The sequence below is a fragment of the Pseudorasbora parva genome, chromosome 25, assembly GCF_024679245.1.
Source record: "Pseudorasbora parva isolate DD20220531a chromosome 25, ASM2467924v1, whole genome shotgun sequence".
Classification (NCBI taxonomy): Eukaryota; Metazoa; Chordata; class Actinopteri; order Cypriniformes; family Gobionidae; genus Pseudorasbora; species Pseudorasbora parva.
The window spans coordinates 8,882,582-8,896,526 of NC_090196.1; the positions used below are offsets into that span (position 1 = coordinate 8,882,582).

The 13,945-nt window shown below is 37.9% G+C and overlaps 1 protein-coding gene across 1 annotated transcript; it reads right to left on the reverse strand.

The window, feature by feature from the left end:
* Window positions 1-169: 169 nt before the first annotated feature.
* On the reverse strand, window positions 170-3,900 carry zgc:123278 (uncharacterized protein LOC641569 homolog). Its single transcript, XM_067437277.1, has 6 exons — window positions 3,856-3,900; window positions 3,432-3,519; window positions 2,128-2,193; window positions 1,857-2,020; window positions 1,658-1,748; window positions 170-533 (listed from the first exon to the last, which is right to left on the reverse strand). Exons 1-6 carry the CDS (start codon window positions 3,898-3,900, stop codon window positions 430-432), a joined length of 558 nt encoding a protein of 185 aa, XP_067293378.1. The 3' UTR covers window positions 170-429.
* Between the last annotated feature and the right edge of the window lie 10,045 nt (window positions 3,901-13,945).

Consider the following 13,945-nt stretch of genomic DNA (forward strand, 5'->3'; position numbering starts at 1 on the left):
CAAAAAAAATGGTATCTCTAAAAAAAAAGAAAAGAAAAAAAAGCCTTGAATGTTTTCTTTAAAGGACATCCAAAAAACTGACATGTAAGGTGTCAAATTTACTAAAATATAATGTCCTCATATGTAACACCCAAGATAATAAACCTTCATGTTCATAAAATGAGAGTGAATATGTAGTGAATGATAATATCTGCTCATTTACATAGCGGAGTATATGTTTTTGATATAATACAGGTCAAAATATAAAATGAAAAACATTTTAATGAGCATGATATCTATGGAAACATTGCATCATAAACATATCACTTGTGTAGGCATATTTACAGAAAATCTACATGACATTTATTCATACTGCTCAAATTTAACATTCATTATTATTTTTATACAAAAGTTATATATACAAATCATATTGCAAAGACATTTAGCAAACTAACAGATGGTTTCATTATGTTCGGAGTAAGGAAGGTCGTCCTCTCTATCCAGCGTCACATGTGAGAATTCCTCAAGAGTGTGAGCTTTCGGAGCAGAACTTGCTGTAAATAAACAGTTGTTTATTTTTTAAAAGAGTTGTAATTTTACCAAAATATCCACACACATAGAAATGTATCCTGCTATAAGAGTGCAAAATAATTAAGCATACAGTTGCAAGAAAAAGTTGTGAAATGGGAACCACTTGAGAAGATATGAATAATTTTAACAAAATAATATATATACAATATATATTTTTTTTATTTAGTGCTGTCCTGGGTAACTTATTTTACATAAAATATGTTTACATATAGTCCACAAGATACAAAAGAGTCTGAATTCATTAAAATTACCCCGTTGAAAAGTTTATGTACCCTTGATTCTTAATACTGTGTGTCGTTCCCTGGATTATCCATGGCTGTTTGTTTTTTCTTTTCACCCCCCGGCTCCGAATGCTTTGTGTTTCCTTCTGGAGCATCTTTGAATGTTTCAACCTTTTTTAATAGTTGTGTTTCCATTCCTCAATTTTCCTCAGCGTAAAAAGATGAATCTCAAAATTATACAGTCACTGCTTGAAAGGATTTAAATTTGCAAAAGATGCTGGAAAACTAAAGAATTGGCAGGACCTGGAGGATTTTTCTAAAGAATATTGGGCAGTTTAACTAAAACAAAACAAGAGACTCAAAAACAACTATTACAAAACAAAAAAACAGCTTGGATCATCCAGGGAATGACACACATAGCATTAGGAAATAAAAGGTACAGTATGTAATTTTTTTTATAAATTCAGCTATTTCTTTGTTTTTTGGACTATATGTAAACATATTTTATGTGAAATATCTTATTCAGGACAGCACTAAATAAAAAATAACATGCATTTTGTATGATCTCTCTTATTTTGTTAAAATTATTCACATTTTCACAAATTCAGCAAGCGTTTTTTTTTTCAACTGTATATCACTTTGTCATCAAAATGGCATGTTTTTCTGTTGCCGTACACGTGTCATTGATAATTTCCTTTTAACCTTTGAACACTATCATATTTCAGATAGCCTAAACCAAGCCTAAACTGCCTGCTTATCTGTTTCCCTGAAGCAATTAGGACATATGAAGAGATTCAGGAGTTAAACTGCTCTATAAAGTGAAAAGTTTATGTGATGATTGGAATAAACAAGGAAACTATACTCACAATCTTCTAGGTCAAGACACATTCGCAGAGGAGGGACCTCGCTAAACACGGTCATCATGACCTGAATCAAACCGTGCAAGTCACATTGGGGCTGTGAATAAAACCCCAAACAAACAGATGATTTCATTAGAAGAGAGAAAATTGCAAATTATTTGTGGAAGGCCAAAACCATTGTGGCATTTTCAAGCTGCAGTCTTACATGTCTCCACTCGTCCAGGTAAGGCATCAGGATCTCTCCATTGCTGTTGACGTATTTGCTGGTCACAACCATCATTTCACGGGTGGGTTTCAGATAGCAGAGGGGCGCAGTGTGTGGATAACTTTCCTTTAGCCACAAACGAACTGGAATATTGTACCGATTCCCTAAAGCATAAAGTGTAGAAGTGTTTTGTTTTCTGCATAACATGTTTCTTGACTGTAAAACAACAGGGAAGTAAGTCCACTTGCAGTATCTTCATGGTCTAACTTACCTTTAAAAAACATCTCAATAGTTCCAGTCAAACTCATCAAATTCTTTGCTGTGCCATCATTAAAGACTGTGAGGAAATTACAAGAAAATGAAAAACTGAAAGAAAAATTCTAGATCTAGAAACATAAACATACACTCATAAGTTCACTCTTTAGCTGGGGACACACTTAACGACTAGTTAAAACATTCTAAGGGCCCTATCATACACCCTGCACAATGTGACGGCAGGCACGACGCAAGGGTTTTTTAATACTTTCAGCCTGACGCAGTTATCATTTTCACGTCCAGCGCCATGTTGTTCAATTAGCAAATGCACTTGCACCCATCTGTTCGCCAATGAGTGTGTTGGTCTGAAAACGAAGTGTTCAGGCGCATTGTTGATGCGTTGCTATTTTGAGGAACTTAAAACGACTGTGCCATTGACCAACAAAAACCTGGTCTGAAGTCAATAGTGCAGTATTTTTTGGGTTATTTAAAGGGCATTTATGCGCCTATAGGCGAGTGCACAAAGCACATACACTCTTATTGTTTATGCTTATTACACAAATAGGGACACGCAGCAGCACACAAACATTTTTAAATATTAAAAATAAAAGGATTCCTCTCTGGAGAAGCATCAGTCTTTCCGCTCGCAAATTCCTCTGAATCTGATTGAATCCACCATGGCGAGTGCAACTGGCTTTTAAAGGGACTGGTAGATGAGACTCTGATTGGTTTATTGTAAGTTACGCCCAAAACCATCATGACTCATTAAGGGAATAGGTACAACCCTGTTGGACCCTGTGCCTGGTGCGCTGACCATTTTTTCAGTTGTTAAACTAGCAACAGTGAATTCGGACACGCTCTAAATGCACCCCTGTGCTTCAGACGATGTGAGATGGTCAGTTAGGAGAGCTCAGATGGTTAAAATTGGGCCTAAAAGACTGTTTCCATTGACTAGAACAGATTTTAGTCTTTGGCTGTCAGAGAGGAGCAAAAAACCTAACAGAGTCAGTCCACACACAACACATTTTAACAATTGAGGAGTCATTCGACAGGACATTCTGCTGAACTCTACTGTCCTAGATTATGTAGGCTATGAAACAAACATGGATGTCAACAGACAGCAGCCTCTATGCAATTATATTTTATTCTGTGATAATTCGGTGATGGCAAAGCTTTTTCTTACACTCTTGGGGAAAAGGTATTATGTAATGTATTCTGAAGTTAAACAGGATATGTAAACTTAAAGTTTAAAGCCAGTTTCCAAACACTCACAGATATTTTGTGAGAATGCTACACAAATAAACTGAATTAATTGCTCACCAAATCTCTCCAGAACTGGCTCAAGAAACCGATGCTGAGACAAAACTGTAGAGATCTCTGACAGCACCTTTCTCCTGTGAGCATATGTCTGAAAACACATCAACATACATGTTTTTAAGTATTTACGCAATGCCATATTTGTAAGTAATAATTAACCTTTAGGTTGTTTCACACCTGTGTGAATTTATTTTGTCTGCTGAACACAGTACTTGCATAGTATAGAAATCAAATACTATGAAAGTCAATACTTTTGGTTGCCCACATTCTTCAAAATATCTTCTGTGTTCAGCAGAAAAAAATAAATTCATACAGGTTTGGAACAACTTAAGGCTGAGTAAATTATACCAGAATTTTCATTTTTAAACTATCCCTTTACCAAAAACAAATTGACAGATATTTACATAAGAAATTATCAAACTTTTACCTTGGGTAATTTCCTCCTTAGATCACGGACTGGTGTTATCGTCATGACTTCAGATTAAACATACAAATTGTCACAAGAAGTGCTGTTTAGCTCCTGAAGATCTTAGTGTTTTTCACAACAGGAAGTTTATGATGTTTATAAGAGTGCTGCCTTCAGCTCAATAAACCATGTTTTTATCTGAAACAGCCAATAGCAGAGCCGTTTTAGGAGATTTATGCAAACTGGGATGAACTGTGATCTATAAACTAAAGGTCATTCAGAACAAATAAACTGCACATAAACATGTATCTGTGTAACAACAAAAGCTTTTAAGTGCTACAACAGAGGGCTATTGCACAAAGGTAAAATTAAGAAAGCCAGGATAACAGAAAAGGAAAAGGATAAACAACTTGACCTAGTTTAATCAAAACATCTTGGCTTAGTCCGTTGCACGTTTGGTGAGCCAGGATGAGTATGTGCAGCTATGTCAAGCTATATAGTTGGGATAAGTGCACATTGACAGCATTCTTAAACACACCACGGGATCAATCACAGAATCAATGAAGCAAAAAATTGTCCAACAGATTATAATGGAAATATATGAAGAGTGAACTAATATGTAAAAAGAGAAATACGTCTGCTATAATAAAATAAAAATAAAAATAAAAATAAAAAGCCTGGCAGACAATAGCAGACCAATTGAATGCATAAATGGTCAAAATAACCAGTACTGAAACCATCATAATTACAAAAAGATTTACTTGTCATTTCCACAAATTAACAGTTGTACACTTTGGCTTTTATGTGACCAGTGGGCATGTATGTTACTTGGGAAATGTATCATGCAGATTAATTACAAACACGTATCCACTATGTGCATCTATTTTATATATTTAGTTTATTTTATCTGTCTGTTTAATCTCTCATCTATCTACCCTTAGATTTTATATTTTCTATCTAATCTATAATCTGATGATTTGATTAAAAAATTGTATCTATATAATTGTTTATCTATTTTATCTCTATTATCTGTCTATCTTTCTTAATGAACAAACATTTGTGGAAAAAAAAAGTCAAGATTAAGTACAAGAACATTTTGCAGGCTGTGACTTGAAAAAAGTTCAAATATGGTGAACAGTGTATGCTGACACATTTTATTGTTTTATTGTCTGTACTGATTTTAGCATTGAAAAAAAGGATCATATATCTGGGACAGGCGTGGCCCTCCGATGCTCTGATATATATATTAAGTGAGTACGGAAAGTATTCGTTCTTTTTCTTTCGGCTGTTCCCTTCAGGGGTCACCACAGCAAATCATCTGCCTCCATCTATTCCTATCCTCTGTATACTCTTCTCTCAGACAGACTACCTTCATGTCCTCCTTCACTACATCCATAAACCTCCTCTTTGGTCTTCCTCTTGATCTCCTGCCTGGCAGCTCTAACCTCAGCATCCTTTTACTGATATATTCACTCTCCCTCCTCTAAACATATCCAAACCATCTCAACCTGACTTCTCTAACTTTGTCTCTTTTGCTCTCATTACAGATCACAATGTCATACGCAAACATCATAGTCCATGGACATTCCTGTCTGACCTCATCTGTCAGCCTGTCCATTACCACCGCAAACAAGAAGGGGCTCAGAGCCGATCCTTGATGCAGTCCCACCTTCACCGTGAAGTCCTCTGTCTCACCTACACCACACCTCACCAATGTCCCACTGCTCTCATGCATATCCTGGACCACTCTAACATACTTATCTGCCACTCCAGACCTCCTCAAACAATACCACAGCTCCTCTCTTGGCACTCTGTCATATGTTTTCTCTAAATCTACAAAGACACAATGCAGCTCTTTCTGACCCTCTCTGTAGGTGCCCATTAACATTCTCAAAGAAAATAATGCATCTGTAGGGCTCTTTCTTGGCATGAAACCATACTGCTGCTCACAAATATCCACTTCTCCCCTTAGCCTTCCTTCCTCTACTCTTTCCCACAACTTCATTGCATGGCTCATCAGCTTAATACCTCTGTAGTTTTCACAACTCTGCCCATCTCCCTTGTTCTTAAAATCGGCACCAAAACACTTCTCCTCCATTCCTCAGACATCCTCTCACTCTCTAAGTCCACTCTCTATGATAAGTAAGATTTTTTTGCATGCTTGTATTTCAGAGTACATCACAGTCACTGCGTAGCCTACATTGTGATTAAAGTTATATAAACATGCAATATCGTTGACGAAAAAAGACGAGTCTAAAATCACTGGTTTTGGTTTTGTCTGAGGGAAGGAAAAGCGTTCTTGCTTGCGTTTGCAGGGTTTCAGTAATTAAATCCCCCAGAAAGAGCTTTTCTGTGAAAAGAACACGTATACTATCCGGTAGAGTCCTGCAAAGGGTTGGATATCCGCGGGTACCCGCTTAAAATTGGCTAAAACGGGTGGATTGTGACATTTATAAAATTCACCGGCGGGGATGCGGGCGGATAATTAACTCTGTGCAGGCGAGTAGTAGCGCGGATGAAAAATATGTGCAATATTTCTGTGGCGAGGTGGACGAGCGAGAGAGCGAGCGAGCGTGATGATGAATGAGCGTCACCTGCGAGCCAAACGATCTTGAGTCCTCTCATGAGGGAGCTTGAGGCATATAAGGATGAGCGACACCAATAAAGGACGAGAGATCACCAGACCTGGATTTGATGTTGAGTTGTGTTTACGTTTTATTATGTGTGTGCGCGTGGCAGTTGTCCGTGAGGGGCTGCCCACGTTACTTTCGTTTTGCTTGGTTAAATTCTTTTAAATATTTGCCAGTTCCCGCCTCCTTCTACCCCCCCCCCCCCCCCCCCCCGACATTCTGTATTGCAATTTCTATGTCCAAATTACTAATACACATACACGCAACAACAATATGCCATTTGACCCATCACGTCACCACCACTGTGACTTTTGTGCCTCTCGTAGCCCAGATAGAGCGAGGGTTGCAGGATTAGCAATGGATGAAGTAAAAGTAAAGTTGGTGAGTGGAGTATATAAAATTGTTGACAACGAGTCTTTTAAGGCACAGCCTGTTTCATTAGCCCATTCATGACACTGTTATGATGTTGAGAGAGGTGCAAGATAAAAAAATAAAGCATTTTAATTGAAATTATTTTAGCATGTGTGATTTATCACGGGCATGGGTCGGGTAACGGGCCAAATATTAACGGGTCTGGGTGGGTGTGGATTAATTTGATACTTTCACGGGTCACGGGTCGGATCTGGTTCTAAACTTTGTGGGTACGGGCGTGGACGTGTCTCCAAAAATGGACTCGTGCAGGCCTCTGCTATCGGGTGTTTTACCTAAACATGTATAATCTGCAAACATATGCTCTCGCACGCGGATGATCTAAAAACACCAATAAACAAGTAAGCTGCATTTTAGCAATCTCCATTTGAGATGTTCTGTTTAAAGTGTCATTCAGTCGGTCTATGTTCTGTCAGGGTGGTCAGGACAAGTGGACAAACTGAACTGAACTGCTGTGCTGTGCTGTGAGCGGCTGAAATAAGCCAATCAGTGCAGAGCTCAAGATTAATATTCATGACTCTTCCAAATAAGGCAAAAACAGAGCATTACATCCTAGGTACAATTTATAGTGTTGTAAATGGACCTGTAAAACTGTATCTGGACAATTTTTGCCCTTGGATAAGCCACATACCCTCTATGTAGATATCAGAGAAAAATGTTTCAACTCATTTTAGGGCAGCTTTAATAGGCTACTTTAACATTGTGAAAAGTGTACGTTTTAGGTTGACACATATAGCAGAGAATAGACTGTGCACACAACTGTTACTAATGTGACTTGCTTGACATTAAAAATAGTTATTAAATGCAATAATTTGTGAAAAACAATAACTTGCAGTCTCCCGCTATCTGGCACACACTGAAACGTGAACGATTTGTGACATAAATGTTTGTTAAAACACTGCTGATCACTTTTAGAAGTTGTAGCGATGCTTTTTTTTCCAAAGAGAATTTGAAACACAAATGGTATCATTCTCAGTTTTTAAATATTTTTTTAAATAGAATTCACACACTAATAGCAATATTGTATTGCATATAGAATATCGCATTATTTAACAAGATATTGCATACAGTGGCGCCTCCAGAAATTTTTCATAGGGGTGGCCAGATGGGGCCACTTAAAATCTTGGGGTGGCACACCAAAACTAGAAACCATAATTTCAAAATTGTATTCTACTGGTGTAGTAAACCGGCCTGTAGCACGTCACGACACATAATTCCGCGTCGTCTTTTACTAAAAAATTTTTTTTTTACTTATTTACTTACCAGTAGTCTTCGTCTTCTAACGTTTACTTTTTTTGAAATTGTTGACTGACGGGCATGCGCTGACCTGTTGCTGTCTGGGCGCGCAAAGTTTATTAATAAGTCTATTAATTTATGAGGCTCTTTAGTTCAAATTATCCAGTACCAATATAATAATACTCTTTATTTTCCAAGTTCATAAATGATTTTCAAAACGGGTTTGAAAAAAAAAAAACATACACACAAAATGACTTATTTTAAATATAAAATACATATATAAAAGTCTTGGGCATGTCAAAGATTTGTAACAACTTTAGCTTTGATGCATTGTTAGTTTTTGTGCAGCATCAGATTTTTTTCTCCCTCATTTACTGTTCATGGCTGTTTTTGCCCCATTGACTTCCATTATAGCCAAAAAAAAAATTATTGGAAAGCCATGACACCATATAATCATGCATTCTTGATTGTTGGTGGTTTTCCAAGTTGGGAAGAGGTAAAATGTGTATTTTTTACAGTTGATAACCAGGTTAACCCACCATTAACCCTTTAGATAGGCCTGTGCTGAAGAAAAAAGAAGAAGCTTAGTTTCTGGCATTTGTATAGAATATAATAACTGCATATAAATGAGGGATTAAAAAAATGTAAATCTGATGCTGCACACAAACTAACAATGCATCAGAGCCAGTGTTGTACTAATCTTTGACATGTCCAAGACTGTGATAAAAGGTCAAAAAAATATCCAGTCCACAATCACTTTTTATATTGAAAATAAGTTATTTTGTGTGTATGCTTTTTTTTCCAAATCAGTTTTGAATCCGTTTTTGAAAATAATTTATGAACTTAGGCAGTAAAGAGTGATAAGAGTGACAATGAAACAATGACAGCAGCTCAACAATAAACATGGAATCAAGTATGTAAACTTGCAACAGAACACATTTTAAATAATTTTACTTTTGATTATTTTATTTATTTCTAAAGATCTCTTTAGTAGCCTGTATTGGTGTACTTTAAAGGGATAGTTCATCCAAAAATGAAATTTCTGTCATCATTTACTCTCCCTCATGATGTTCCAAACCTGTATGAGTTTCTTCTTTCTGTTGAACATAATATATTTTGAAGAACGTTTGTAACCAAATGTTTGCTTTGGGGCCAACATTGACTTCCATGGTAGGAATGTGTCTTCATATTCTTCATATAAGTTGTTCCATGTTTGGAACAACTTGAGGGTGAGGAAATTATGACAGATTTTTCATTTTTGGGTGCACTGTCTCTTTAAACAGTCATTCTGAACCAGTAACCACTTTACTGACAATTCTGAAATTCAAAAATGTTTAATCCTCTTTATTAATTTACTATTATGACTATATTATTATGTAATTATTTGTCCCATTTTAATCTAAATATTTTTTAAATATCAACTGCTAAATGATAAATTGATAACATTAATATGCTATAATCTATTAATTAACCGTTCTAATGTCTAGAAAAATAAGTCTGCCAAGCTCTGCTCTGATCTAATGTATGGAATATTATATTATCCATTAAAAAAACAGTAGGCCTACCTTTAGTTCACGGATGTGTCTGAGTGTCATCGCATGCTTTAAGTCAGACAGTCTGAGACACTGAAATGCTTCTCTGCAAAGGGTGCAGTTTGTCTTAGGTTCATCTTAAGTTACTGGACAGACCCACTCATGATACCTTTTTTTCTATTCAGCCCTATATCTCGAAATCCTCTTGCGTTCAAACTGTGGACGCGACCTCGCATGTTTTTAAAAAAAACGCGCAAGTTTCCAGCGCATGTTCTCGAGACTCCGTCGCTATGGCAGCAAAGCGCCTCTAAAACGCAATCTTGTGCATCGCGTCCGTATTGGTTTGATACGGGACGCGTCATTTTGCTTATTCTAAATATTGATTGGGACTAGTACCTAGCGTCCCCCCCAAACCTACGCTATGGCCAGCGGGGTGGCGCCACTGATTGCATAGCGCATTTTTCTTCAATATCGCACAGCCCTAATATATACAGGTCCTTCTAAAAAAATTAGCATATCATGAAAAGGTTCTCTAAACAAGCTATTAACCTAATCATCTGAATCAACTAATTAACTCTAAACACCTGCAAAAGATAATTGAGGCTTTTAAAAACTCCCAGCCTGGTTTATTACTCAAAACTGCAATCATGGGTAAGACTGCTGACCTGACTGCTGTCCAGAAGGCCATCATTGACACCCTCAAGTGAGAGGGTAAGACACAGAAAGAAATTTCCGAACGAATAAGCTGTTCCCAGAGTGCTGTATCAAGGCACCTCAGTGGAAGTCTGTGGGAAGGAAAAAGTGTGGCAAAAAACGCTGCACAACGAAAAGAGGTGACCGGATCCTGAGGAAGATTGTGGAGAAGGACCGATTCCAGACCTTGGAGACCTGCGGAAGCAGTGGACTGAGCCTGGAGTAGAAACATCCAGAGCCACCGTGCACAGGCGTGTGCAGGAAATGGGCTACAGGTGCCGCATTCCCCAGGTCAAGCCACTTTGGGCTACAGAGAAGCAGCACTGGACTGTTGCTCAGTGGTCCAAAGTACTTTTTTCAGATGAAAGCAAATTTTGCATGTCATTCGGAAATCAAGGTGCCAGAGTCTGGAGGAAGACTGGGGAGAAGGAAATGCCAAAATGCCTGAAGTCCAGTGTCAAGTACCCACAGTCAGTGATGGTCTGGGGTGCCATGTCAGCTGCTGGTGTTGGTCCACTGTGTTTTATCAAGGGCAGGGTCAATGGAGCACTTCATGCTTCCATCTGCTGAAGAGCTTTATGGAGATGAAGATTTAGTTTTTCAGCACGACCTGGCACCTGCTCACAGTGCCAAAACCACTGGTAAATGGTTTACTGACCATGGTATTACTGTGCTCAATTGGCCTGCCAACTCTCTTGACCTGAACCCCATGGAGAATCTGTGGGATATTGTGAAGCGAAAGTTGAGAGATGCAAGACCCAACACTCTGGATGAGCTTAAGGCCGCTATCAAAGCATCCTGGGCCTCCATAACACCTCAGCAGTGCCACAGGCTGATCGCCTCCATGCCACGCCGCATTGAAGCAGTCATTTCTGCAAAAGGATTCCCGACCAAGCATTGAGTGCATAACTGAACATAATTATTTGAAGGTTGACTTTTTTTGTATTAAAGGTCCCATTCTTTGCGATTCCATCTTTCAAACTTTAGTTAGTGTGTGATGTTGCTGTTAGAGCATAAATAATACCTGTAAAATTATAAAGCTCAAAGTTCAATGCCAAGCCAGATATTTTATTTAACAGGAGTTCCCTTTCAAAGCCTACAGCGAACGGCCGGTTTGGACTACACCTCTGCACTTCCAGGTTTAATGACGCAACTAAAACCGTTTGTTGACGAACCCTCCGCCCACAAGAACACGCAAATTCGGGGGAGTGGTACTTTTGCTCTCGCAGGTCGAGAATAGGAAGCGTTGTTTTTGTAGAGTGTGTTTGTCGCCATGCCATTGAAACGCTGTTATTTTCATCCCGGAGTCAAATCACCTTTGTTTGGCCTTCCCACGGACGATGTACGTAGAGATCAATGAAACTATGTGCAGCACATTTTGCTGAGGACTGCTTCCTCAATCTCAATCAGTTTAATGCCGGATTCGCAGAAAGATTATTCTTAAAAGATGACGCAGTTCCCTCTTTGTCTGGAGAAGGCGTTGTTTATGGACCACAACCGGTAAGTGTATTTTATTATTTAAGTTGGTCCGTTTAACAGTTTATGTAACTCATGACACAAAGTGCAACACTGTTTAGCTTTGTTAACTAACGTTAGATGGTAATTGAAACTAATCCGAAAAACTTAGCATATAAAAGTGTAGTAATTCATTCACACCATCAATTGTTGGTGTTTGTAATGATCAGTTTAAACTACTGAATAAACAGCTTACCATTCTGAAACATCCAGCAAATGTCTTTCCTGAGCAGGTTGTAATCGATCCTCTTCGATATTCTCCGGGTCTGATTCTGGCTCAAATTGATAAGGCAATATAGACATTTTTGCAATAACATTGAGCGCGTATCTACCCGTTATGATAAGAGGTGGGACCTTTCCGGGCAAAGTGTGCTAAGCTGCTGTCCAATCACAGCGCGGGAAGCGCTGGCCCAATCAGAACTCGTTACGTGTTTCTGAAGGAGGGACTTCATAGAACAAGGAAATCATCAGGCCGTTTTTAGGACAGAGGAAACAGCGGTATACAGATAAGTAAATTGTGTGAAAAATACTGTTTTTTTACACGCGAAACATGAATACGTTATATTGCAAAGTGTAAACATAATCAAAGCTTCAAAAACACGCGAAGAATGGGACCTTTAAAAACACTTTTCTTGTATCAGATGAAATATGCTATTTTTTTTAGATTTTCATGAGCTGTATGCCAAAATCATCAGTATTAAAACAATAAAAGACCTGAAATATTTCAGTTGGTGTGCAATGAATCTAAAATATATGAAAGTTTAATTTTTATCATTCCATTATGGAAAATAATGAACTTTTATTACATATGCAAATTTTTTAAGAAGGACCTGTATGTATGTATATATATATATATATATATATATATATATATATATATATATATATATATATATATATATATATATATATATATATATATATATATACAGTCTTGTTCAAAATAATAGCAGTACAATGTGACTAACCAGAATAATCAAGGTTTTTCGTATATTTTTTTATTGCTACGTGGCAAACAAGTTACCAGTAGGTTCAGTAGATTCTCAGAAAACAAATGAGACCCAGCATTCATGATATGCACGCTCTTAAGGCTGTGCAATTGGGCAATTAGTTGAATTAGTTGAAAGGGGTGTGTTCAAAAAAATAGCAGTGTGGCATTCAATCACTGAGGTCATCAATTTTGTGAAGAAACAGGTGTGAATCAGGTGGCCCCTATTTAAGGATGAAGCCAACACTTGTTGAACATGCATTTGAAAGCTGAGGAAAATGGGTCGTTGAAGACATTGTTCAGAAGAACAGCGTACTTTGATTAAAAAGTTGATTAGAGAGGGGAAAACCTATAAAGAGGTGCAAAAAATGATAGGCTGTTCAGCTAAAATGATCTCCAATGCCTTAAAATGGAGAGCAAAACCAGAGAGACGTGGAAGAAAACGGAAGACAACCATCAAAATGGATAGAAGAATAACCAGAATGGCAAAGGCTCAGCCAATGATCACCTCCAGGATGATCAAAGACAGTCTGGAGCTACCTGTAAGTACTGTGACAGTTAGAAGACGTCTGTGTGAAGCTAATCTATTTTCAAGAATCCCCCGCAAAGTCCCTCTGTTTAAAAAAAAGGCATGTGCAGAAGAGGTTACAATTTGCCAAAGAACACATCAACTGGCCTAAAGAGAAATGGAGGAACATTTTGTGGACTGATGAGAGTAAAATTGTTCTTTTTGGGTCCAAGGGCCACAGGCAGTTTGTGAGACGACCCCCAAACTCTGAATTCAAGCCACAGTACACAGTGAAGACAGTGAAGCATGGAGGTGCAAGCATCATGATAAGGGCATGTTTCTCCTACTATGGTGTTGGGCCTATTTATCGCATACCAGGGATCATGGATCAGTTTGCATATGTTAAAATACTTGAAGAGGTCATGTTGCCCTATGCTGAAGAGGACATGCCCTTGAAACGGTTGTTTCAACAAGACAATGACCCAAAACACACTAGTAAACGGGCAAAGTCTTGGTTCCAAACCAACAAAATTAATGTTATGGAGTGGCCAGCCCAATCTCCAGACCTTAATCCAATTGA

Bases quoted from the DNA above. Each gene is read 5' to 3' on its own strand.
- zgc:123278 (XM_067437277.1), bottom strand. From the start codon at position 3,900: ATGACGATAACACCAGTCCGTGATCTAAGGAGGAAATTACCCAAG. The intron at 2,194-3,431 runs GTGAGCAATTAA...ATTTCCTCACAG, and splicing joins GCCAGTTCTGGAGAGATTTG to TCTTTAATGATGGCACAGCA. The intron at 2,021-2,127 runs GTAAGTTAGACC...TTTATGCTTTAG, and splicing joins TATTGAGATGTTTTTTAAAG to GGAATCGGTACAATATTCCA.